Source organism: Leucopleurus acutus, assembly GCF_964270905.1.
Source record: "Leucopleurus acutus genome assembly, chromosome: 15".
Lineage (NCBI taxonomy): Eukaryota > Metazoa > Chordata > Mammalia > Artiodactyla > Delphinidae > Leucopleurus > Leucopleurus acutus.
Genome location: NC_139157.1, coordinates 8,119,736 through 8,147,420, shown reverse-complemented (window position 1 = coordinate 8,147,420; position 27,685 = coordinate 8,119,736). Strand labels below are relative to the sequence as shown.

The following is a 27,685-nucleotide window of genomic DNA, read 5'->3' as shown; positions in this document are numbered from 1 at the left end:
CTTTGGGTTTGTTTCCTTTTCAATGTACTTTTTGGCTATATAAAACTTCAAAAGTTCAAAGTCAGAGAGGTCTTGCTTTTATTTCTTTCGCCTCCACCTTTCCCCACCACTCTCTATAGGTAACCACTTTTATTGTTTCTAGGATATGCTTCCAATTTTCCACATAGCCTGGGACGCATTTCAAAGCAACATATAAACAGCATCCTCATTCTTTTTTTTGGGTGGGGGGGGGTGCATTGTATTTCATGTTATGGATGTACGGTGTCTAACCAGTTCCCTATTAATGGACATTTGAGTTATTTCATAATTTTTGCTATGACACTACAACAAGTAACCCTGCCTACATGTTGCTTCTATAAGTGAAGGTGTATTTTCAGAATAAGGTTAGGGTTAGAAGTGAAATTGCAAGACGTAAGAATAAGTGCATATATAATTTTGGTACTCCACAGGGCCTGAATCATTTTCCCATTCCCACCAGGAAATTTACGAGCACTGTTTCTCCACTGCTGTGTAATTTCAATGTGCATTTCCATTATAAGTGAGGACGAACAGACTTTTACGTTTCGGACCATTGCTGGTCTTTTGTGTGAAATGTCTGTTCATGTCCTTGCCCATTTTTCTCTTCGGATTTTGGTCTTTGACCATCTGGAGTATAGTTTAATCTCAACCCCATAAATCACCTCATTCCAGAACACCTCCTTTGGGGATAAACGGTTTTGGTAAAATTGGATAAGGGCAGCCCAATCAAAAGATTACCTGACCCCTGTAGGAAGTATGAGACTTGTTTCACGTCTACCAGGTAACACCATCGGTCTTACGCGACGGTCCGGATGACACACAGCCTTGCGTAAGGGCGTATATTCGAATTAAAAACCTTATATTATCGGTTCCATTAAAACCTCACAAGGTTCGCCTTACCCTCGCTTCTGCGTTAGCAAGGTGCCCCTAGAGCTGCTGACATAGGTAAAACCTCCACGTACTAGACAATAGCTCCCCGGTTTCGCCTCGAGATTTCAAGGCGGGGACGAACCAAGCGTCCAGGAAGCAGCACTTCCTGACGGAAGAAAGAGCATCGGTTTCCAAATTCTCAAAACTTCAAACAGCAAGGGCTCACGAAGCCTCAATTGCTCGCACTCCCCGCCCACGATGTCGCTCCTAAGGTTGCACCTTGCCGACAGCGCGCGGAAGCATCACAGATGGGTGCTGTACCAAAGGATAGCCAATCACACGCCGCCTTCGCCCAGATTCCTCCGCCAGAGGCAGCGCCGCAGCCGCAGGTGGCCCGGCGAGCTTGTCCGCCCGGGGAGCGCGTCCACCCGGCGCCGCCAATCGCGACCCCCGCCGCCCTTCCCGTGATGCCCCGCGGCTGACCTGCGACCTCGCGGCTCACCACTCCCTGAGGCCCGCTTCCCTCCCCGCCCCCGCCGAGGTCGCAGCGCTTCAGCGGCCGCGGGGCGTGCCACCAGGCGCAGCTCCTCCTGTAGCGACTCGAGGCCCTCAGCGGGCGCCCTCCTTTCGCCTTCCCTCCCCGCGGCTGGGCCCGGCGGGCGGGAAGCTGTGGCCGCGTCCGTGAGACAACTGGTCGGTGAGTGGGCCGGGCGCTAACATGGCGGGGCGGAGAAGCGGGCGGGGCGGAGAAGCGGGCGGGCGCCGGCGGCGTCGCGGGGCGGGGCGGCGGGAGGAGCGGGAAGGGGGTGGGGCGACGGGACCTCGCTTCCTCCCTCAGCGCCATTTTGTGGCAGCGAGACCTGCAAATAAAGGGGAGAGCCGGGGCTGTGGCGGGAGGAGGAGCGCGGGGGCCGGCGGCAGCGGGGTCGGGCGGCCTGGACAGCGAGCGGGTAGCGCGGGGTCAGCCTATGTGACTGGGCGGCGCCGGCGCGGCCTCCGTCAGGAGAGGTAGGTGCGGGCCGCTCGCCGGAGCGGCGGCGAGGATCTCGGGGTCCCCAGGGCTGAGGCGCGGCCGCCCGGCCCGGGAAGGCGCGGACGGAGCACAGGGGGCGACTCGGGGTTCCCGGGCCCGCCGGCCTCCCGTTAGCCGCGCCGCCTTTCCGCCTGCAGGGACACTTCCGCCACCCCGAGGCCATTTTACCTCCGTCCTCTGGGTCCCGGGGGCTAGGTGGGCGCTCCCGCGGGGCGGGCGACAATCGGAGGCCGCCTTCTCGGTGCGCGTCCAGTCCCCGCCCCGGTGTCGCCGGCTCCCACCTCGGCCGGAGCGCGAGGACTGGCGGCACGAACGAGTTCAGCAGGGGAAGGAAAGCAGCGTTCGTTGACCAAATCGCACGTCGCGCAGTAGCTTAATATTGCAGCTGCGTTGTCTTGTGGACTTCCATTTTTAAATGATGGCATGCGTTCTGAATTAAAAAGAGAAAAATTATTTATTGAATTAGAGGTTTTCGTGAAATTTTAGAGTCTCACCTCGGATCCCTGTAAGGCTGTTATTAATTTTTTAAACCATATTTCATGGGAGCACATAGGAAAAGTCCAAGTTTGTTTTGATGAAGTCAGTTGGATATTTGATCCTAGAGGACTGTGTTAAAATCCTTAATAACCGTGTTTATAAAGCAAGAAACGATTGTTCTGTCCGAGATTTAAAAAGATAAAGAAATACTTTCATGATCATGTTACAGTCCTGAGTTGTCCATGTAGTTTTCCTTCTCAGAATTTAGTTAATTCCATTGCTGAGGAGGATACGTAGAAGTCACGCGTCTGTCACCACAAGTCCTACCGGGTTTTTGTTTTGTTTTGTTTTTGAAGTATAGTCGATTTACAATGTTGTTAGTTTCAGGTGTACAACGAAGTGATTATCGACCGGGTTTTTTATTTTAAAACTTTGACCATTAAGACTTCTATGACAGATAAACATGTTGTAGACATTTAAAACCCCGTATAAAGCTACCGTGAAAATCTTTTCAAGATGCCTAAATGTTATATATGTACACATGACATTTAGTAGCATCTGATTAGGCAAGTTGGGGAAAGAAATTGCGGTGCATTAGAAATTGGGAAAGAACTTGGGGCTTGTGATAAAGAGGAGGTTCAATTTCAAGGGTTTTGGTGGCTGTATTCCTAGAGTGCGTTCAGATTTTACGTTATCTTAAGCAGATAGCTATAGCTAAGACATCAGTATTTTCACTTCTCAGTGGCGGAACTTAGGCAAACTACCTAAATTTCTAACTCCCAGAGGACAAAAGTACTGATAAAAGTGTATCGCAGGCACTGCTATTTTTTACTTAGCTCATGTAATTTATAGAACTTCATAATATATAGCTTTCCTGATTGAATTTTGAGTATTTGTCAGAAATGGGTTGGTATAATACAGAAAATCCGTAGCAGCCTTGTGGCATGGAGATGAGAGTTGTAATAATTGTATTTGTACAGTACGTTACAACTTTCAGAGTCCGTTACACTCTTGTATGTATGTATAGGTGTAATATAGAATTCCCTTGAAAATATTCTTTGTTTAGAGGTCTTGATCATTTTCATTCAATTGTACATTATCTTGCTCTTGAAAAAAAATATTTTTCTTGCTCTTAAAAATTTTCTGTTGCTTTGCTTTTGCAAAGCAAGATGTAGATAGTACTTGGTTTTATTCTTGTTTTTATTACCTTCCATTTTTCTGCATCTAAGTATTTTCTATTACTAAGCTTACTAGAGCAAAACTTTTCAATATTCCTATAACAGTATATCCCATTAGATATTAAGGTGGTGTATCAGGCTAGATTCAGTGCTATAAATAAACATTCTCAACTCTTGAAAATGTAGTTGGTGGAATTTACTTTAATATCTCCTAAATACACATTAAAATTCTCTTTTATGTTAATGTTAGTATTTTATTTGAAATATCTTTTGTTTGTATAGTATTTTTATGGCACTTGAAACACTGACATTTGTAGCACTTTGTGGGGCAGGCAAAACTGGTATCCTCTTTTTGCTGATTTGGAGACTGCAATCTAGAGAAAGTGACTTGCTCAAGATCACATGACTGATACATAGTCAAGAAAAGTTGGTCTTCCAGTTCCTAACAAGTACACTTCTACTACAGTGCCTAGGCTAATACAGTGTCAGATTATTAGTTTCTTACGTTTAGTTGTGATGAGTTTCAGCAAGGTACGTGATTTCTTACTGAAGTGTTGGCTGGTACTTGCTTCTCTGTTAAGGGAGAACTGAGTTGCATAACTTGGGATCATAATGCTAAGAGCCAGAGAAGTACTGGGATCTGGGATGCTAGGCTCCTAGCCTACCAAAACCGAACTCTCCATCATAAGGTGTTTCTCAGTGTAAAGGCATCAGGAGTAGATGGTGGTTCTGATGGTCTAAACTTAAGAGCTATATTACCTCTGAATTATCCACATGGATAACAAAACTTTACGTAAAACATAAAACCATGTTTTAGCCAGTCCTCTTAAACTTGCTAAAAGGTAGCCAAATTGGTCAATTTTTGCTTTTTTTCTATTTTGCTTTTCTGCATTCTCTACCCCCCCCCATTTTTTAATAAGTAGCTGTTTTAATCTGAGCTAATCACCTAATGATTCATAACCCTTTTCATCATCTGGAAAATGGAAACTAACTTCGACTTTAGAAGTTGTGGTTATTAAATAAATGATTCATAGCACTGGGTATATATTCATTTTTTCCCTTCAAGACTCAGGGTTCAACTCCAAATGATATTTCAGTCATTCTGTTTTTCTGATATGAAAATAGCTTGTTCTAAGAACCTGGAATATCCATTGTCTTTATGAATGTAGAATTAACTTTAGATGGTATTGTGCTTGTCAGTTATGCTAAAAAAAAATTGCCTTGGGGAGTAATAAATTTCACAGCACATGTGCAGTGGGAGAGTCAGAATTGAGAACCAGGTTCTATTTTGATTAAATAGTTGAATGTTGATGCTTTCAAATTTTAAGCCTGTTTCTAATTTGCCTTTTGTCACACTGTCCATTTAACTGTTGTGGCATATCATGAAATCTCAAGCAAAGATTGACTTTTCATCTGCTAAAGATAAGGGAGGAATTTCTTACTAAATGCTTATGCTTTGATTTCCCAAGTCACATATTCCATAACATGTGGAGTGACTTGTGATTGAGAGTCAACATGTGAAACGCAAACATATACAAAACGTGGATTTATCCCTGACTTACATTACAAATTTAAACATCTATTTTTATAAAGAAAATGTAGGTATTCTTTAAGCAGTGTGTAATTAGAATCTACCCAGCGTCAAGCTTTTTAAAAGGAGAGAGAACATAAGCCAGTGTTAAAAATGTAAATAACTTGCTGTTTAGAATTCTGAGAATTGGAGGTCACCAAGAATTCTGCAGTGGGGCTTAAAGACAAAAACAGGAGACTCCCCTGATGGTACAGTGGGTAGGACTCCGGGCTCCCTATGCAGGGGGCCAGGGTTCGATCCCTTGTCGGGGGAACTAGATCCCACATGACACAACTAAGAAGCCCGCATGCTGCATATGGCATTATTACATTCTTTTTTATGGCTGAGAAATATTCCATTGTGTATATGTACCACATGCACAGTTTTGAGATGGGAAGCCTTTAGAAGGATTTAACCAGAAGACTGACATATAGGTACACATTTATATACTATTTAAGTATGTTAAAAGTTCAAATTTTCTTGTACCATTTTAATACGTTATTAGTACGTTATTGATATTTACCTAGTATTTAGCATTGGACAAATGGGAAGTTCAAAGGAAATGTTAAACTTGAGTTGTGGATTCCAAGAGGTTGCAGTCTAGTGGAGTGAATGCCCATTAAAACCATTTTAAAATATAAGTAGTCAGGCCTCTGGAGGTGAACATGGTGAGCGTTTGTTTCCAAATGCTTGGATTCACTCTAGAGTCATGTTAGGATAATCAGTCACTAAGCAGCTGTCTGTAACTTGCAACAGAGATTATAAACTGGGTGATAAGGGGGCTAAAGTAGGCAGGGGCCAATTCAGAGAAAAAATACCGATTTTTAAATCTTAGAAATATGGTCATGTCTTCATAGGTGTTGGTTGGTCATAGAGACTTGATCAACTCCATCAGCTCAGAAACTAATGATATATGCTCAGGTTTTTGTTTTACATCCAATGATAAGATTATCAAAGAGGGAAGAATTAAGGCAGTTAATTTATGATATGATCAATATATAATTTTTTTCCTTAAAATGTACTGATTTTTTCAACTCAGTGTACCTAATATGAAAATCAGGGTTTAGTGACAGTATGATTAGAATATTTGAATTGGGATTGTATGTAATATAAAAAATGGTATAGAAAATCATCTCCTTTTGAGGAATCTCAGATATTCATCAAGAAGTCAAGTAGCTTTTAAAACTCAGTTTTACACTGTAAATTCTTTGATTAAGTTATTTTTATTGCGTATAATTGACATGTTATTTTCAGGTGTACAACATAGGGATTTGATGTTTGTATACATTGCAAAAGGATCACCACATAAATCTAGTTACCATCTATCACCATACGTAGTTACAAAACTTTTTTTCTTGTGATGAAGATTTTGACTCTTTCAGCAGCTTTCAAATCTACGTAATACAGTATTATTACCTATAGTCACTGTGTTGTACATTATATCTCTGTGACTTATTTACTGGTTACTTATTTAATTGTTTGGAGTTTGTAGTAAGTATGGGCAGGTAAAATAAACTAAAAAGAAAGTTTAAGATGTAAGGGAACATTTATGACTTTGCTGCTAGAAAGGATACCTAGGAATAACTTTAAATTAGCTTCTCTTTGTTAAATTTGAATATTAGGAAATAGCACAAGTCTTTTCAGTAAGCATAATAAAGTTAATGAGAGTATTTCTGTCATTAATCTTTTTCAACAGGATTAAGTGAATTTTATGTAAATTTATAAAAGAAGCTAATTTTGAGATACAAATTATTCTGTGACATGAAGTTAAATAATGTAGGGATATTTTTATTAAGGTGTAAATACCTTCATACCTGCATTGTGTAGTGATGAATTATCATGAGGATGATAGATTTGACCTTACTATAACAATGTTAATTCTGTAAAAGGAAAGGCTTAGCAACTGGTCTTACCCTTCCTCTGTCCTTTCAACAAGATGCCTGAGATACTGCCTGAGGCCAGTATCGGACTTCAGCACAAACCTATTACTTCTGCTGCCAGATTTGTCTTTCACAGGGCAATTGTAAGAATGCATTGAAAAATTGTATTTCTTTGGGACGTCCGTGGTGGTCCAGTGGTTGATTATATTTCTTTCAATGCTTTGTGGCGACATTACAAAGAATGATCAACTTTTTTATAAGAGAGTTTAAAAAAAACCTAATAGCAATAGTAATGTAAGATGTTAACAAAGGAGAAACTGGGTGCAGAGTATATGGGAACCCTGTAATATCTTTGCAGCCTTTCTGTAAATCTAAAACTAGTCTAAGAGGTATATAATTTTTTTCACATCTTTATCGGAGTATAAATGCTTTACAATGTTGTTAGTTTCTGCCGTGCAACAGAGTGAATCAGCTATATGTATACATTTTATCCCCATATCCCTTCCCTTTTGAGCATCCCTTCCACCCTCCCTCTTGAGCATGCCTCTAGGTGGTCACAAAGCGCTGAGCTGATCTCCCTGTGCTATGCAGCAGCTTCCCACTAGCCATCCATTTTACATTTGCTAGTGTATATGTATCAGTGCTACTTTCTTACTTCATCCCAGCTTCCCCCCCACCCCACCCAATGCCCTCAAGTCCGTTCTCTACGTCTGCGTCTTTATTCCTACCCTGCCACTAGGTTCATCAGCACTGCTTTTTTAAATTCCATATATATGCGTTAGCTTACGGTATTTGTTTTTCTTTCTGACTTACTTCACTCTGTATGACAGATTCTAGGTCCATCCACTTCACTGCAAATAACTCAATTTCGTTCCTAAAAGGTTTATTTTAATTTAAAAAAATAACCGAATGATTTGGTCATAACTGAGTTCAGTAATAAATTCGTTTGAAAAAGCCAGTCTTTTTTTCTTCCTACCTTAACTGGAAGAAAATCAGTTGACTTTCCTCTCTTTATTCCTTTTTTCTAGGATTCAAGATGACCAACGAGGAACCTCTTCCTAAAAAGGTTTGTTTTTTCAGCAGTTTCTAAGCACTTCTTTTGACTAATAGAGTTGAAGGCACTATCCATATTGTTTGCTTGTTGTTTACTCCCTTGCCTTATATTAATAACATCATGAGTGTATAATGTGTGAGACATTGTATCTAATATGTAATATATTTTAGAATATTTTCAGCCTTTGGAAAACTTTTGTAATAATGACATCCCCATGGTCAACTTGTAGCCTTTATCATATGAATATTCCCAGCTATATAACTACAAATAATGTCAAAATAAGAGATTATTTTACAAGATCCTGTAAGTTACTTATTTTCTTTTTTTTCCTAACTTAAATCCCTTTGGTTGTAATGCAGAACCACTTCCATATTTTTCAAAACAGTTTACAGCTAGTTGGTTCTTAGATTCTGCCATTTCCTCTGAAGTTTTATTTTCTAGTCTCATTTTCCCCATTTTTTCTTCAGTTTAGTCACTATGACACACACACAAAAGAGGTTACAAAAGAATAACAGTTTCTAAGAGGTATTTATAATTCAGTTGGGAAAGTAGGGGTATGTGCTTATTAACCAGTGAATATTTAAGTGGACAATTTAAATAGTAAATGTTACGGAAATTTCTGTCCTAAGTTTTGGGGTCAAGTGCTTTAACAGTCTTGAGAATTACTGGGTGCTTTCTGTTAGGCTTTTAATATATTCTGGTATAATGATTTTCCCTTTTCTGTTTTCTGATAGTAACATGTTACTGGTAAATGCTACAATTTGAAACATTTTTATAAAGAAAAATGTTTTAATATCTTATAAGGGAAATTAATAAGACTTAATTTTATATTAAAGTAGGAGAGGTGCCTCAGCTTTACAATCTTCTTTTGGTATAGAGAAAACATTTAATATTTCTCAATTTGCAAAACAATTTCATCTCATTAGAATATTATGCCCACTTTAAAGAACTTTTTATTTTGAAAAAATTACTGATTCATAGGAAGTTGTAAAGAAATGTACAGGGAGGGGGCTTCCCTGGTGGCGCAGTGGTTAAGAATCCGCCTGCCAATGCAGGGGACAGAGGTTCGAGCCCTGGTCTGGGAAGATCCCACATGCTGTGGAGCAACTAAGCCCGTGCGCCACAACTACTGAGCCTGCACTCTAGAGCTCACGAGCCACAATTACTGAGCCCATGTGCCACAGCTACTGAAGCCTGTGCACCTAGAGCCCATGCTCTGCAACAAGAGAAACCACCGCAATGAGAAGCCCATGCACCACAAGGAAGAGTAGCCCCCACTTGCTGCAACTAGAGAAAGACCACGCTGCAACGAAAGCCGATGCAGCAAAGAAAAAAAAGGGGGGCTTCCCTGGTGGCCCAGTGGTTACGAATCCGTCTGTCAATGCAGAGGACATGGGTTCAAGCCCTGGTCCAGGAAGATCCCACGTGCTGCAGAGCAACTAAGCCCGTGCACCACAACTACTGAGCCCTCGTGCCACTACTGAAGCCTGCATGCCTAGAGCCTGTGCTCTGCAACAAGAGAAGCCACCGCAATGAGAAGCCAGCGCACAGAAACGAAGAGTAGCCCCTGCTCACTGCAACTAGAGAAAGCCCATGTGCAGCAACAAAGAGCCAACGCAGCCAAAAATAAATAAATTTTAAAAAAAACAAAAAACTTTAGGGCTTCCCTGGTGGCGCAGTGATTGAGAGTCTGCCTGCCGATGCAGGGGACACGGGTTCGTGCCCCGGTCCGGGAGGATCCCGCATGCCATGGAGTGGCTGGGCCTGTGAGCCATGGCTGCTGGGCTTGTGCGTCCGGAGCCTGTGCTCCGCAACAGGAGAGGTCACAGCAGTGAGAGGCCTGCGTACCGCAAAAAAAAAAAAAAAAAACTTTATAAAAAAAGAAATGTATAGGGAGGTTCTGTGCACTCTTTACCCAGCCTCCTTCAGCGTTAACATCTTGCATAACTGTCAGACATCTTGCATAAGAATATCAAAACCAGGAACTTGACATTGGTACAATCCACAGAGCATATTCAGACTTCCCTGGTTATGCGTGCATTCTGTGTGTGGCTCTGTGCAGTGTTATCACTTGTAACTTAATGTAAACAGCACCACAACCAAAATAGTTACCTGAACCATTACCACAAGTCTTTCTTACGCCATTTTTTATAGCCACATCCATCCTCTCCCACTCCATTCTTAACTTAACCCCTGGCAACAACTAATCAGTTCTTCATTTCTAAAATTATGCTATTTCACAAATGTCGTATATGTGAAATTATGCTGTATTACATATCCTTTGAGTTTTTTCACACTGCATAATATCCTTCAGCTTTATCCAAGTTGTTGCATATGTCAGTTGTCTGTTTCTTGTATTGCTGTATTTCATGGTATCATAGTTTACTATTCACCTGTTGAAAGGCATCTGGGTAGTTTCCAATTTTTGGCTATTACAAATAAAGCTGCTGTGAGCATTTGTGTACAAGTTTCTGTGTGAAAATAAATTTTCATTTCTTTGGAATATGTGCTTAAGAGCGCAACTGTTGAGTTGCATGGAACATCCATTTTTAGTTTTAAAAGGATTCGCCACACTATTTTCCAGAGCAGGTGTACCATTTTACTTTCTCACTAGCAATGTATGAAGGCTCAGGTTCTCTGCATCTTCACTCAGTATTTGGTGTTACCACTATTTTTTTATTTAGCCATTCTAATAGGGTGTAATGATAGCTTATTGGGTTTTAATTTGCATTTTCCTAATAATGATACCTGTTTTAAAGATAAATAGTCCGCCTTTTAAAAACTTCGTTCCAAAAAATAAGACTTTTTTTTTTTTAGATGTTGGTAGGAGTTTATTAATTAATTTATTTTTGCTGTGTTGGGTCTTCGTTTCTGTGCGAGGGCATTCTCTAGTTGTGGCAAGTGGGGGCCACTCTTCATCGCGGTGCGCGGGCCTCTCACTATCGTGGCCTCTCGTTGTGTAGCACAGGCTCCAGATGCACAGGCTCAGTAGTTGTGGCTCACGGGCCTAGTTGCTCCGCGGCATGTGGGATCTTCCCAGACCAGGGCTCGAACCCGTGTACCCTGCATTAGCAGGCAGATTCTCAACCACTGCGCCACCAGGGAAGCCCAAGACTTTTTTTTAAAAAACGTCGTAGTATGTACTGAGCCATTTAAGTTTCAGACATTTCAGTACAGGCTTCCTTTTGGGAGGAGCTTTGTGTGTCTTTGGTAAAAAGGGGATTCCTAATAACAGAAACCAGCAGTTGAGGGATTAAAAGTATGATCCTGTCTTCATAAAAATAAGAATATAAGTGCCAGTGGTATTTAATATTTAAAACTTTAAGAAAGAGCACTTAGTTTGTATCATAATTCTCTTTATAGGTTCGACTGAGTGAAACAGACTTCAAAGTTATGGCACGAGATGAATTAATTCTCAGGTAAAATGTTCTTTTACCAAATAAAAATCTTTCTATAGAACATTATGTTGTGATTCTGTACTATAGTGTTTTATGTGAGGTATTGTTTTGTTTTTAATGTTAATACATCCTCAAATCATTTAATATATTTTTTGAACCTCTTTCCTACGGCCACGGCCTATTTCTTCATTATATAAACATTGGGGAAAGCATAACACTAAAGAACTAAAGCACTAGCTTGGGTAACTTCTAGACTGATAGGTAACTTAACTTTTTTTCTTGTAGAGGGCAAATATTCAGAACTTTAACTTGAAAAGCATTTGTACTTCATGTGTATAACTTGCTATGGGGAAAGACCCTGTTCTCAGGAAGCTTTCAGTTTACCAAATGAATAGACTTGTTTTGATGTAGTTAATTTTTTTACTTTTCTGCGTAACATATGGAAAAGTTGTACTCCTTAAGGATATTCTTCTCGTTGTGGAAGAAATATATTATTTACTGGTGAAGCAGAGTTACTCTTTCTCATAACTGTGACCTTGGTCAACTCATTTAACTTTATATATCTTTCATTTTATTATCTGCAAGTTAAAGCAGTTGGATTAAATTACTTTTAAAGATGACTTCCAGCTCTGAATTTCTGTGGTTATCTTAAAATGTCGTACTAAAGCAGATTGTCAAGTACAGCATTATATTATTTGTTTTTCAAATGTAAGAAATCAGAAAATGGGATCACGCATGTTTTGTATTTTATAACTTAAATATATTCTTTTTGCATTTTATCACTATGGTAAGTTTTTTACGAAGTAACTTTTAGATAAAAATAAAATGAATATTTCAGAGCAACCTGCAAGTTCATTGAACTTTTTCCTCTAGAAATTTCAAGGAATTTTTACTTGAGGAACTGAGTAAATTTAACAGAGTGGAAGTTGGGGAGAGAAAAGGTGGTTTTATAAGATAGGGAAACACAGATGACATGCTCCATTGTTTCCTAGAGCCCGATAATTTCCCACCCTTGTTTACTTAACTAGCTACACTCTATTGCAGACATGCTCTTTATTTTCCTTTACCGTAATCTCATGCATAGAAGTTTTTCTATTGCATACCTTCATTTTCCTGCACATAAAATTTAAATACTTAGTATTTTAAAATACTTTTGCCCTTTCCTGCTGATGTAGACGCTTGTGATATACTGTTGATGTTCTCTTTGTACCTCTGATATGGTACACTCCTTGCCTTTTATCCTTTCTTAGATAATTCCTCTGGTTAGTATGTGCCGTCTCTTGATTTAACTGTTGGGGGAGAAATCGGTACTATAAGCTTAATTTAAAAATCAGGAACAATTTTTTTTGTTAAATTACCTTTAAGGTTTTAAAAATCATGTGCAATTTATATTCTTGAGGTAGTTTAATTTATTTAGGGACTTCTCATTTATGACTTTTAAGTAGGTTTTTTCCTCATTAATTCTCTTTGTGATTTTAAATTAACTGCTACTTAGTCTCTTTTTTCTACTTGATGAGGATGTTTGTGGTTTGAGCTTTTATATATTTTTGTTTGTTTGTTTTTAATTAAGGCTGCATTGGGTCTTCGTTGCTGCACGTGGGCTTTCTCTAGTTGCGGCGAGCAGGGGCTGCTCTTCATTGTAGTGCGCGGGCTTCTCATTGCAGTGGCTTCTCTTGTTGTGGAGCATGGGCTTCAGGCACTCGGGCTTCAGTAGTTGTGGCTCGCGGGCTCTAGAGCGCAGGCTCAGTAGTTGTGGCACACAGGCTTAGTTGCTCTGCTGCATGTGGGATCTTCCTGGACCAGCGCTCGAACCCGTGTCCCCTGTATCGGCAGGCGGATTCTTAACCACTGCGCCACCAGGGAAGTCCCTGAGCTTTTATATTTCTCGTTTCCTCTAAAATAAATAGTTCTCCACAAAACATCTTTATTCATCCCAAAATGTTGAATGAACTCCTCTTTGTGTCCTAGGTTGTAGAGGCCGTAAAAATGAGCATGCCCTTGGCCTAGTCTTTATGTAGAATGGATTAGCTTGATATTATGCAATATTTTTGTTCATTGTGTTGTAATGTTAATAAATCTCACAGCAAACTTGTCAGAGGTTTTAAGATTATAAAAATATTTTCTAAAATCAAAGTAAATTTTAATTAGCTGTAACTGAAGAGCACCTTGAAAACAGCTCTTCAGTAAGCAAGGTGGCAGACAGCTTACTTTCCAGGAGCAGTTGCTTAAATGTAAGACTGGGGAAAGTTTGTTAACTGCAGTAATTGCCAAGAGCAGCTAATATGGCCTATATTTTGAGGGTAGAGGAATATAATGAAGAAAGGTCCTGATGGCATATGGCATGTATGGAAGTTGTTTCTGCTAATTAGATATGCTTTTGAAAAATAGTATGTTCTCTCCCCCCCACACTTTTTTTTTGTTGTTGTTACTTTGAGAGAATCACGTGGTATTTTCACGTAAGAGCCGAGATAACCTTCAGTCCCTTATAATCAGGCACTTAAAAAAATTTTTTTTAATGTTTTTTAAATTTTATTTAACTTTATTGATTTTTGGCTGCGTTGGGTCTTCGTTGCTGCGCACGGGCTTTCTTCTAGTTGTGGCGAGCAGCGGCTGCTCTTTTTTGCGGTGGGCAGGCTTCTCATTGCAGTGGCTTCTCTTGTTGCAGAGCACAAGCTCTAGGCACGCAGGCTTCAGTAATTGCGGCATGCGGGCTCTGGAGCGTGGGCTCAGTAGTTGTGGCACACGGGCTTAGTTGCTCCGCAGCATGTGCGATCTTCCCGGAGCAGGGCTCGAACCGATGTCCCCTGCATTCGGATTCTTAACCACTGCACCACCAGGGAAGTCCCTAGGCATGTTTTTTAAATGCCTTTTGTTTGAGGTGGAGAGCATATCTGAAAAGTAGGGTTAAGTTTTTCAGTCAGCTTCCATAATCCAGGCAACATGCTGAACATCAGTGATACAAAGTCCTGTATGGTGTGTGATCTGACCCACGGGAACACTGGTGTATTTTCAGCAGGGAACACTTTTCTCTGTATTTCCATTTACCTAACTCCTGTAAGTTGAGAAGGAATAATTTTGAAGTGACTCATTTATTATGGGTTAAACTAGATTTCTGGTTATCTCAAAATGGAAGAGACATTAAAATTCATGCAGTGGAATTCTCAGTATTATTTAAAGCTTATGGATGTGGTTTTCTAGTATATTTAATAAAAGCAATTTAAACCTAACTAATATGGATTTATTTTTGTACTAGGTGGAAACAATATGAAGCATATGTACAAGCTTTGGAGGGCAAGTACACAGATCTTAACTGTAAGTTTCAGTTTTAGCTTTCTAAAGACTATGTAACAATTGCCTTTTAGATTGTTGTTATAAGCACAGGATAACTGGTTTTACTAAGTAATTTTTATTCAAGCATTTTATTGAGGAACTCTGTCCAGGCACTATGCTGGGTGCTAAGAAATAGGTGAATGAGACATGCTGTCTCTTCTTGAAGAGTTCGCAGTCATTGGAGAAGACCAACATGCAATAATCTTATAATAGCACTTCTCTTTTAACTGAAGGTTCCGAGAGAGCATAGATAGGGAAATTCACAACTACTTGAAACTTTCCTTGATGTGTCCCTTCCACAGAGAAATTTCAAGTGAAGCATGAGTTATTACTCTAGAAGAGAGAAGCAACCAGTATTAAATTTATGATAGCTTAAATTGTAACAATAGGATATAGCTATGTATTTATGGATTTTTCAACATCTGCTAAAAATAATACAACGAAGTTTATCATTTCAGACCAATTTAGTCTTTGTCACTTTTCACTGAGTTAGAGTAACATAATATTTGTGAGTATAAAAACCAGTACACTTTTCCAAGTTCAGAAAGCTTAATATCCTAAAATCTCAATTATTTTATGATTACAGTATAATCCATAGAAGATGTGAACATTATGAAAACTTAAAGTAATAATTGTCTCTGCAGTTATGGGCATGTTTATATTGAATAGGTTAAAAACGGTACTAATCAGGACTTTCTGAATACTTCATAGTATAAACAAATGCAAATAACGAAGTTTCCTGGTGTTTGTTGGCAACAGATTAGACCATAACAACGTAATCCCGTCTAGCATTAAGTGGCTGTGGACCCGTATAACAGCACTAACTCCTAAAAGAGCACTCATGATCAGGAACAGATTTCATTGTTACAGAAGCATTGGTAGAATAGAAAGTAAAGATTTAAACTTGTTACCATGGTTTTTATCATCTGTTCAAAGGCAATCAGAACTTTCTTTTGGTTAGTTCAGTTTGATCTTGAAAATTATATTTCATGATGTTGGGGTTTTTTTTCCTTTAATCATCAGCTAATGATGTAACTGGCTTAAGGGAATCTGAAGAAAAACTAAAGCAACAACAGCAAGAGTCTGCACGCAGGGAAAACATTCTTGTAATGCGACTAGCAACCAAGGAGCAAGAGATGCAGGAGTGTACTGTAAGTATTTCAAATGTTTTAAAGTCTTTTTGAGGAATTGGGTTTTGGGTCACATGATGACATGTATTAATTCACATTAAGCTAATTTTGTTACTTAATAGGAATTATAGATGCACATTTTGTTAAGGTAGAAATGCTTTGAGCTTAAATGTGCTAAATGTAAAATTTTGATACATAACCTTTCATGATTGGATTTAAAGTAATTTTTCTGTGGCCAAGAAGTCAAAAATCTTAAATTATTCTCTGAAATCTCCATGATTTATAAGAATTAGTATATTGGTTCAGATATCTTTAAGTAACTGATATCTGAGGGTATAAGCAGCATTTAGTCTTTACTAAGCAAGCCGTCTGATTAGTTTCTCCTCTGCTGTCTTTACCCCTTTCTGCATAAAGTTATTTTTCTTAGTATCATCAACTTCTACCATGTCTTTTAATTGTTAATCTTTCATTTGTACTATTTGCCATGTCTACATAGATCTGAAATCTAATGATATATTTGATCCTTTAGCTCTGGGGTTGAATTTAGAGTCAGTTTTATGCTGTCTTTGACAGTCTTAGCCCTTTCTTTTAGTGTTTGTATATGTCAGTTATATAAAATAGGGGCAGCTCTATTCCTGTTGTTCCTAATAGTTTTTTTTTTCTTTCTTTCTTTCTTTCTTTGGTTTTTTTTGTTTTTGGACTGCACTGCGCGGCTTGCAAGATCTTAGTTCCCTGACCAGGGATCAAACCCAGGCCCCTGCAGTGAAAGTGCTGAGTTCTAACCTCTGGACCGCCAGGGAATTCCCTGTTGTTTCTCATCTTAAAAGCTGAAATTTTCCTGAATTTTTTTGTGTAATCTCCATTTGATAGTTATTAAAATCTAATGCATAAGGCAATATTCTGGTCACTGGAGACTAATAATCTGTGGGTCACAGTTCTGTTTCTTCTCTCACCAATAAAATGTTCTTTAGGGCTTAATCACAATCCTTATTCTTCTTGTGCAGATGCTGTCTGTTGTCCACATTTCCACAAAAGTCTTTAGTCCCTTTTCCTTCTTTTTTTTTTTTTGCTGTGCTGTGCGGCATGTGGGATCTTAGTTCCCCGACCAGGGATTGATCCCACGCCCCCTGTGCCCTGCGTTGGGAGTGCAGAGTCTTAATCACTGGACTTCCAGGGAGGTCCCATTCACTTCTTCAAAATGACTTCTTTACCTGTTAAAGAGTAGCCTCTGCTATTTTCTCTATCTTCTCACCATTCCTTTTGTTTCTACCAATTTAGTTTCCATCTGCACTGCCACTGATATTTTTTCTGTAAAGTCACTAATGAACGTATTAAGAAATTTCTCTTTCTCAGCACTCATATGCCTTTACTTTCCCTAACTTCAACTATTGACCATTCCCACCTTTGGCTTTTTTTTTTTTTTTAACCTAGATACCTGGTTCCAAGAAGTCTTACCAACATTTTGAATATAGGGTTTTTGTTTTTGTTTCTTTTCTGTAACACCCACCCATCCCATTCAATTTTGGTTTTGCTTAGGATTTTCACGTCTAATGTCATGAGTACTACTTCTCAAGTGCCTAGTCTCAAAACCATTTAATTCTTTCTTTTTGTGATATTTAGGACTCTAGGTTCTACCATTTACTCATTAATAGTTTTAGGTTTCCCTGTTAACATGGCACTGTGCCAGATGCTTACACATGCAAAGGATGAATCTTACCTTCAGAGTGCTAGCACCTGGTAGATAGAGTGTGAATGGATGGTGCTGATGATAATGTCTCATAAAACCAATGCATCTTGATTTCTTTTTATCTCTTGAATCCTATTCTTGACATTCTAGTCCAGATACTTCTTAACACTTGCCTAGATAGTATGTGCTGTTGACTCATCTCAGTGATCCTGCAGCCATTCCATATACACTGGCAGTTTTGATCATATTATGCCTAATCAGGGCCTTTGGTGATGCCTCATCACCCTTTTTGTCATCTCAACCTATATTTAAGAGTTTTTTCAAGTAGAACCTAACTTTTTCCAGCCACATTTTTTTACAGCTCTTCTCTGTACAGGCCAGCCGAAGAAGTCACTGCTCTTTCAGTTAAAACACAGTGAAGTTTTGCAGAGAGGGCAGCAGGAGCAAACACAAGGAAATGGCAAGCTTATGTGTAGCAGATGAGGGCTGTTCACTGTGTAATCTAAATACTAGTAACTATGTTCGTGTAAGAGAGGCAGTGTTTTCTTTAGTGATAGTGGTACATGCTATATGTTACATGGCTTGCTTTATTCCTGTTAGATTACCTCAGCAGCTTGCATTATATTGAATAAATAGGTGTACTTTTTGGTTTAAAATGAGTTACTTTTAAAATTCCTTAAGCTAAAAGAGGAAAAAAATAGTTCTGTTTGCTCAGTGAAATACTAATTAAATGTATCCTACTATATTTGTATGTTTTATGGTAGAAATTAGCTGCTTAGGAAATGTTAGTTTCAGTCCTTTTTTTTTTTTTTGCGGTACGTGGGCCTCTCACTGTTGTGGCCTTTCCCATTGCGGAGCACAGGCTCTGGACACGCAGGCTCAGCGGCCATGGCTGCCGGGCCCATCCGCTCCGCGGCGTGTGGGATCCTCCCGGACTGGGGCACGAACCCGTGTCCCCTGCATCGGCAGGCGGACTCTCAACCACTGCGCCACCAGGGAAGCCCTAGTTTCAGTCCTGTTTAAGGTTTAGTGTGGAGCAGGATCTTGAACCAGATCTACTTTGGGTGTGAAGAAAGTGATGCATTTAATGATGATACACTGTATCTCATATTTTAGAAATGTATTTTTAGTGTGCTAGTAAATAGTACAACCAAAGTTGAAGTTGAAGGTTTCATATGTAAGCAGAGGGTTTTGGTATGGTGGGAAGAGCCCTAGTTTGGGAGTCAGGAGGCTTGAGAACAAGAATTCTGGTTTTAGTACTGGCACTGAGCTAACTATCCTTGGGCAGTTGGCTTATTTAATCTCTCAAAAATGAGCAGTTTGGACCAGGTCAGTCACCTTCCAGCCTTACAATGCTGTGATTCAAATCTACTTGGAGGGGGAAAAAATGCTTAATTTTGGGTTAAGGTGCTGTTTATAAAGCTGTAATGCCAACTCATGTAAATATGTAAGTACTATACATTTTTAAATTTAGAAATGCAAATATGTTTTAAATGATAACCTTGTAACCTGGTGTATTTTTAGGGAACTTGTGTATAGACTAATTTCCCATAAGCACAGATTTACTTACATAAGTAATATTTTAAACTTTGCTTTTTTTCCCCAGTGGGCATCAGCATTTTTAGTAAATATAACAGTGATTGATTGATTGATTTTTGTACTGTTTTGGTTGCCAACGTGTTAGTCTCCTTATATTTGAAGTTTCTAAATACGGAGTGCAATCAAATGGCCTTTATTTCTACATGGATAACCTTAAATAGTTTTGTGGGGGGGTTTTTTCTTCTTTTTTGGCTGCAGAGCGTGCGGGATCTTAGTTCCCTGACCAGGGATCGAAGCCAGGCCCCAGCAGTGAGAGTACTGACTCTTAACCACTAGACCCTCCTAACTAAGGAATTCCCAAATAGTTGTTTTTAATTTGTACTTTTTTTAGAGGATTTTATGATCAAGGGGGGAAAGGACTTAACAAACAAGTTGGTAAATCCAGTGAATGAAAGGGATTTTATCTCTTCTTAAGTATGTTTCCTTGGATTTGGTAGTAATTGGTGTTTTTTTGCTTTGCACAGACTCAAATCCAGTACCTCAAGCAAGTCCAGCAGCCTAGCGTTGCCCAACTGAGATCAACAATGGTAGACCCAGCGATCAACTTGTTTTTCCTAAAAATGAAAGGTGAACTGGAACAGACTAAAGACAAACTGGAACAAGCCCAAAATGAACTGAGTGCCTGGAAGTTTACGCCTGATAGGTAAACAAATCATACTCCCCAGTCAAGACTTCCCTGACAGTCCCACTACGAGAAAGCTGTGGTGGGACAGCCAAGTACTCGTTTCCACACCAAGACTCAGACTTTTTGAGCCAAAAAGCCACATTCTTATACTATCCAGCTTGTAATGGGTAATGTAAAACTTACCAGATGAACCTTGTGTTTCAGCTTTTTTCTCTTCCCCCTCCCCTTGCTTCAGAGGCCTGATGGCGTCGGACTATTCCGAAGAAGTGGCCACCTCCGAAAAATTCCCCTTCTAGAACATGTAGACACTTGAGAAGTGTTTCTGTTTGAAGAAAATAGAGGGAGAAACAGAAGTCTTAAGTCTGTGGCACACTGTGTCTTCAGACAGTTTGGAGGAATGAAAACCTAGAGATTTAAAATCATGAATTGAACATGTAAAATTCCAGTAAATGTAAAGATGGAATATGCATCGCTCTTAACCTTGAGCATAGTGACTTAGAGACACTGTATATCAGTTTTGCCAATAAGACTGTGGACTTCGTGATTGTTGTTGAACTTCTGGGTCAAACTCAAATGAGGTGAATTTTGCCTTTAAAGGGTTTATTTGCTAAGAACCAACTTAATAGTCATGAGAGAATCAAATAATAGATGTCAGTACAAGTAGTTCATATATTTAACCATTTAGTTTGGGGCTCCATATTACTTGATTGAGCCTTAAATCAATGTGGTTTTACTCAATGGTTTGTTCTTTGAATGGTTGCTAATACTGTAGATAATCTTATTGAGGACTGTACAAATAATGAAGGTGTGGTATCAAACTTCAGGTCTAAACTGTTTGAAGCATTATAAACATTCATTTCACAACTAGATTGTATAAGGATATTAGCTGTGATGAGACTCACTGCGTTATTTTTTTCAGTAGTGAAATTTATTAAATCCCCATTCCATTCAACAGGCACATGTTGAAAGAGCATTGTCGTTGGTGTTAATGGGGGAATGTGTTCCTTCATTGTATTTGGGCCTTTTGTATTGCACTCTTGATATTAAATTAAATGTGCCTTGAAATAGTTGGTTTTTTTTTTTTGTTTTGTTTTTGGTTTTGTTTTGTTTTTTAAGTTCAAGGATTACTATGATGATTTTGTTGTACTTTTAACATTTTGGTTTTGGGGGGGCTGTGAGAGCAGATTGATTTCGAAAAAATTGTTGCTGTGCTCTTCAAAGTGAAGGAAAAGGCTCTGTCTCATTTTTTAAAGACCTACTTTTTTCCAGCTGGTATCATAAAAGACAAGGAGACTTGACACTTGTTGCTTTTTGACACCTTGTCCCAGGATATTGCAGTAGACATTAATGTGGGACAGCTTCACAGGGTGCCTGCCAGAAGATTGGGGACAGAATGTATTGGAACTGTGGGCTGGCCTAAGTGAGACATTTTGTGAATTGGAAAAAAAAAAAAAAACAAGGTATAGTGATCATTTCTAGCAAATTCATTTGATCATTTAGATAAATGAGGCATTATTTTCTTCATGCTTCCATCCAATCCTGGAGGTGAATTTTTTCGTCAGATCATTCTATAAGTCACCAATTCGAATTTTCACTTGGTGATAATGGAGTCTAAGATGAGTGGAAGATAAATGTTCCAGATTGCCCCAACGTTTAAGTGCAGTTTTAACAAGGGTGACTTAAGTTCTCTCTTAATCATTCAAATAAATTGTAAGTATCTTGTATGTGTGTGCTTTAGGGAACTGGTTGTGGGGCAGAGGGTGGGCTGGAGAAGTGGTTTGTGTGACTTCACGGCAAGAAATCGCTTCTAAAATTCTCACTGCTTGTGGGGGTTGGAGGGTAAGTAACCAAATCTGTTTGAAATTGGCTTCTTGTGCCCAATTTAAGGCTTTTGTGTATATGTTATGCCATTTAAGATCACAGTAGAGAAGACCTATGTATTCTCAGTAGGTCAGGAAATAATTCATAAAAGGTATCATTAACATGTACTCAAATTTAGCCAGGCATCTTTCTTTGCCACTTAGGTAACAGTCACCTTGAAGTGGGTTTTTTCTTCTTACTGTTAAAAACTTTTTTTAAATTAATAAGGTAACACATGCTAATGTATAAAATTGAAACAGTGTAAAGAAAAGTGGAGGTGAAAAGTGAGTTTTACTCCTGGGTGTGACCTTGCCCTTCCCTGTTCAATTCCGCAGGGGTAGTAAGCACTTTTAAATTTCTTGGGTATCATTAAGATAATTTGTGTGCATATACAGTAATTATATATATATATAGAGAGAGATTTTAAACAAATGTGACATGTATACAGACATACAGATGGTTTGTGCCAGGGCTTTCCCCACCCCACTTTATCCTTGGGCATGTTCCCATTTTTTACTATATTTAAATTACTTAACATTTTTAATGGTTATATAATATTTTCATTGTATTAGTAAATCATAATTTACTTTAATTACCTATAAATGGGTTTTTATTTTGTAAAAAGTAGGCTATAAGCCAGAGTTCATCAGGTGGTATAAATACATCATTAATTTGAAACAAATAGTCCTCAATCAATACTCTGTCTGGAATAATTCAAATAGAATGGGTTATGTGGGTTTTGTTTTGTTTTCCACTTTTTTATTCTGTTTTAAGAAAGATCTCATGAATTATGTTGTCCACTTCAGTTAAAATATTTCATACATGTGACAGTGCATATATTTTAGAGTAGTTAGGGGGATATATTGCAGTGTTTTGACAGTTTTCAGTTTGCATTTAAACATTTAGGTACTTGTGTGTACACCTCTTCAGAATACCCTGTCTCCCTTCCCCTTGATGACAAAGCAGTGTACAGTGTCCGTTCTTTTTTATAAATCATTCTCTTAAATTATTTCCTATTGTATTTTCTTTGTGGGTTATTTGATTTTTAGGAATGAGTTAGATTTTTTTTTTTTTTGTAAAATGATTCCAAAGACAAGTTACTTGTAATTGGATTCTTACCATCTTTTGTGATATGATGAACACAACACAAATTTTGCATGACATAGTAAAATTACAGAATGTTTAAAGAACAGCAGTTTTTTGAAGATTTGTTTTAAAGTGATCACTAAGTTTAGAAGTGGTAGGATTATTTTAGAACAGGCATTTATAAAAAGGCATGACTTCATAAATTTTTTTTGCATTAGAATTTGTGATACTTTATATGAGGTTAAGTCAGGTCACATGTATTGATTTTACTATTGTCTATGTTTTTAAAAATTCATATAAAAGATTTCTCAGATTGGTAAACACTGATGCTATATACTTTGCAAGAAAGCAGTGTTGTGGGAGCATAGGCAAGTAAAGTGGAAGGAATGCCCCTGTCTTAGATGATGGTGCGTGTTTCTTATTCCTCATTTGATTTGTAAACTCTTGTTCCCTAGAGACTAAAGTCTGAGGGTGCTTATAGGAAATGGGGGATATCTGGAGCTGTAATAACAATGAACAGAAATATCAGCTAATAAAGTTGCCATGTAGAGAAAAAACCCTTACCACATGCTAACTCATGGTTTTCATCTGAGGCTCCTTTGCGCAGTGGTACCCCAGGTTTTACCAGAGATTTGTGTAAGGAAAGTGTATTTAAAACTTTTGCTTGAAAAAAAAAAAAAAAAACTTTTGCTTGAATCATACTGGGTTAGAACATGTGCTATTGATAAAAGAACCTTGCAACACTGAGCCAAAGAATGAGAAACATTTACAAAGTGCTCCCATCTTAAAACATTTAAAAAGTGTGTGTACAGCAATTGCAAAAATGCAACCAAAAGCCCCAGTAACAGTGTCTCAATAAAACTTCACTGCTTTTCTTTAGCCTCATTAATAAGAATAGAAAGAATCACTTTTAAAGAGTTCTAATTTAAGTATATAATTGTGATGTTACCTTTGAAACTTGGATAGGGACAGTTTGATATTCTTGTGATGGAGTAAAGTTCAGAATGACCTTACTGGTTAAAGAATTTTTTTGCTGACACTTTTTATTGTTTTCTTCTTTTAACTCCTTTAATAGGGCTTTCATTTGCCTGATATACTACTTCAAATTCATCTCATCCTTAATAGTAATATAGGGGATGAACATTGATTGCATTTTTGCAATTACTGTGTATATGCACAGAGGTCTATAGTACATTGCACTAGCACTTGGTAACTAATTTGTTGAAAGTATGGCACTCCTAATTTGGCACACACTTACATATTTGCATTATTTATGATAAGTAACTCCAACCTTATTTTTGTGTCCTAAGGGTAATCTTTTCAACATGGATAAAATCTTCACCACATACCAATATTAAAATTTCAAAAACTTTCATCCCAGTTTAAGACAGCTCAAAAGTATATATATCATATGAAATTAAATGAGGGATTGGTGAATAGGAATAGTCTGAAGGCTTTTTAAAAACAGTAACTGAACAGGCCTCACTTAATGCAGTAAATAAACATTCTTGTGAGAACTGCCTATTAAGAGGCATCCTTAAAAATGCTGATCTAGCAGGAATAAATATACTCTCATTCATTATATATTTATAGGTGCTGATTTTTATATATTAGGTATTTTAAAGAAGTTTACATTTGAGGTTGATGTTACATTTACCCTTTCAAGAACTTTTCTGTTCCATAAAGCTAAGTACCTTAGTGCTTTACTAATACTGTATATCTAAAATGTGTGTTAATTAACTGGCCTGTTTCTATTTCAAATTATAATTTGGGATAAAAATAGATTTCAGAATCAGTTATTAATAGAAACAAAAAGTGGCCATTTAGGTACTTCTTTAGGTTTTTAAAATTTTTGCTGCTGTATTGGCAAAATACTGAAATGTACACGATGGATGTGTTCCAAAAAGAAGATGGTAATTGTAGGGAGGCATCTGCTGTGACATAGTGTTATGTTCTGTACGTGTTACATCTATCGTTGTAATAATTGCAAGCAAAGAAGGTTGTAGAGAGTTTTGTCTTCATTTTGTGATGAATGGCTCTTTCCTTTACAGCCAAACAGGCAAAAAGTTAATGGCGAAGTGTCGAATGCTTATCCAGGAGAATCAAGAGCTTGGAAGGCAGCTGTCCCAGGGACGTATTGCACAACTTGAAGCAGAATTGGCTTTACAGAAGAAATATAGTGAGGAGCTTAAAAGCAGTCAGGATGGTAAGGGGTTTTTTGAAAAGTTTGGTTAAGTTTGCACTGGCTTTAAAATACTGCCAGGCATGAGTATTATAGATTAGAGTGTATATGCTCATCTCTGCCAATGGTTCTATAAAATTATAAGTGAAATATTTCCAGTTGAGTCAGCAAACAAAGCCATTTAATCTTAGCGGTCCCCTCAGCCTCCCCCGCCAGCCCCTGAATTGTTTATTGTGCAAATTTCATAAGAAGTTTTTGTTTTTTAGGGGTGGGATTTGGCAAAAGATAGAAAGGCTGTTGTATTATGTAGCTATATAAATTTATATTCAGTGCTTAAAAGAGGGAATATCTTCATTCAACCAATTTCTGTAAGTGTAAATCTTGGAAGTATTTGGCTATTTCCAGGGATCTGAAAATATATATAATTGATTGTGGAAATTCCCTGGTGGTCCAGTGGTTAGGACTCGGTGCTTTCATTGCCGGGTCCGGGTTCCATCCCTGGTCAGGGAACTTAAGTCCCTGCAAGCCGCACGGCATGGCAAAAAATAGAAAATAATAAATAAATAAAAGTATATAGTTGATTTTACCTTTTAAGATCCTATTTAGTGAATAAGATGTAATAGTTCTTTGCTAAGACAAACGCAACTTGTCAGCCGCCATCTCTTTTTTCACTGGGCAAGTATAGTTTCATCCATGCTGTTTCTCCTTTGTGAGGAAGATTAGTAGTAAGAAAAATACCCAAGCTCTGGAGATTAGATTAATTGCAAACTGTAGTTAATTGCAAAGAAGGTCGCTAGTCAAGCAATATCTTTAAAACTGCCTTTTCAAAGTGATGGTTCTTAGCTCTCACTGTTTATAAATATAGTAAATAGGAGGTTTTGTATAGTAGTAAATGAACTCCCCCTCCACCCCCAAGGCCTTTTTAGAACTTAATAGACATCTGTATTTTTATCAGTTTTCAAGAGTTATTTTCTCTGAATTTTGTTCTTGGGTGGGGGATAATCCTTGATGACTGCATAGGCTTCTTTGGAGTATTAGAGTAGAGGACCGCACTTCCCCAGGGGCTAACCTGCTGTGGAGCTGAGACATTGGCTCGGAGGATGAGGAGTAAGGGGCTGGACATGAGGCCCCAGCTCAGCAGACGTGGAGCAGCTTCTGTGGGCTGTGACCAGTTTTATGTGGCTAGGTAGTTTGAATAAATTTAAATTTGGTTGCTTTAATATATTTATTTTAAGCTTTTGCCTTCCTCCCCAAAACAAACTCATTGTTGAATGGCTATTTTAACATTCCAAGCAAAAGTTTAAAGTACTCTTGTGATTTTATAATTGTATTTGTTTACTTAAACATTTACTGATTGCCTGGCTTTGTGCAGGCACTAAGAAATATTTTTAAATATGTTAAGAGATATTAAAGTAGGTTTGACTCTCCTTTGCACAGAACTGAATGACTTCATCATTCAACTTGACGAAGAAGTAGAGGGTATGCAGAGTACCATTCTAGTTCTTCAGCAACAACTGAAGGAGACGCGCCAGCAGTTGGCTCAGTACCAACAGCAGCAGTCTCAAGCCCCAGGCCCGAGTACCAGCAGGACTACATCTTCTGAGCCTGTAGGACAGGCAGAGGCCACAGGTAAAGACTGCAGTCGTCTGGCCAACGGACCAAGTAATGGCAGTTCCTCCCGGCAGAGGACGTCTGGGTCTGGATTTCATAGGGAGGGGGACACAGCCGAAGATGACTTCCCTTCTTCACCAGGGAATGGTAATAAGGCCTCCAACAGCTCGGAGGAGAGAACTGGCAGAGGAGGTAGTAGTTACGTAAACCAACTCAGTGCGGGGTATGAAAGTGTAGACTCTCCCACGGGCAGTGAAAACTCTGTCACACACCACTCAAATGACACAGACTCCAGTCATGACCCTCAAGAGGAGAAAACAGTGAGTGGGAAAGGTAACCGAACTGCGGGTTCCCGCCACGTTCAGAATGGCTTGGACTCAAGTGTAAATGTACAGGGTTCAGTTTTGTAAAAATTTTTCCAGCAAATTTTTATACAGTGTCATTTAATTTGGGAGAGGATACTGTCCAGAAAATTAACGCATACTTTTGTCACAATTTGCCTTTTTTGTGGGTGTTTTTTTTTTCCTTTCCCTTTTTCTTTTTTTCCTTTTTTTTTTCTTTTTTTTTTCTTTTTGCTTCAATACCTCTGCCACTTTGGAAACTGTAACAGTTAATTACTTTGAATGTTGCTAAAAGGACATTTTGTGTAGGGTCAGGTTATTTTTATATGAGTTAATGTGAAGTTGTAAATGGAAACCTTTCCTTAAAGTGTAACACAATGATGTCTGTTTAAATCTGTGTCTATCCTAGAACCTGTGCTGTGTAAGGGCATTCTTATTCATGCTGTTATTGTACTTACGCACCGTTCAGACTTGTTAGCATAGCTGTGGGTTTATGACTGCCAGGTCTGCCCAGTACAGTAGTTTTATCACTGAAAGTTGGACTTGTTGAAGGAGTCCTATAGTAGTTTCAGTGTTAGATACAGTTTTTTCCACCATACATCTGTGCATTTTCTCTTTAGGTGACTGAATGTTTAAGAAACTGTGTGCATAGTTACTCAGTTTTTATGAATTGTTGTATCCTGTTAATGCATATTGCTCTGTGACTCCAGTATATCTCACCTGTACTGACCAAACTTAAATAAAGATTTTTATTGT

At 38.6% G+C, this 27,685-nt stretch overlaps 1 protein-coding gene across 4 annotated transcripts; it reads left to right on the top strand.

Annotated features, from left to right (window-relative positions):
• The first annotated feature begins 1,419 nt into the window (after positions 1-1,419).
• Positions 1,420-27,685, top strand: WTAP (WT1 associated protein). Of its 4 annotated transcripts, none has more exons than XM_082855690.1 (8): positions 1,420-1,581; positions 8,055-8,092; positions 11,444-11,499; positions 14,732-14,790; positions 15,832-15,959; positions 19,689-19,867; positions 24,847-25,001; positions 26,415-27,685. In XM_082855690.1, the coding sequence occupies exons 2-8, from the start codon at positions 8,063-8,065 to the stop codon at positions 26,996-26,998; spliced, it is 1,191 nt and encodes a 396-aa protein (XP_082711816.1). In that variant the 5' UTR covers positions 1,420-1,581; positions 8,055-8,062; the 3' UTR covers positions 26,999-27,685. The 4 variants fall into 4 exon arrangements, with proteins under 4 accessions (XP_082711816.1, XP_082711815.1, XP_082711818.1 ...); XM_082855689.1 differs by lacking the exon at positions 1,420-1,581 and adding an exon at positions 1,756-1,896; XM_082855692.1 differs by lacking the exons at positions 1,420-1,581; positions 24,847-25,001; positions 26,415-27,685 and adding exons at positions 1,756-1,896; positions 20,085-21,308.

What these genes read in the sequence shown, in the direction of transcription:
- WTAP (XM_082855690.1), top strand. Translation starts at nt 8,063, where the DNA reads ATGACCAACGAGGAACCTCTTCCTAAAAAG. An exon ending in AGGAACCTCTTCCTAAAAAG is followed by an intron (nt 8,093 to 11,443) that starts GTTTGTTTTTTC and finishes TTCTCTTTATAG; the next exon opens with GTTCGACTGAGTGAAACAGA. An exon ending in CAAGTACACAGATCTTAACT is followed by an intron (nt 14,791 to 15,831) that starts GTAAGTTTCAGT and finishes TTTAATCATCAG; the next exon opens with CTAATGATGTAACTGGCTTA.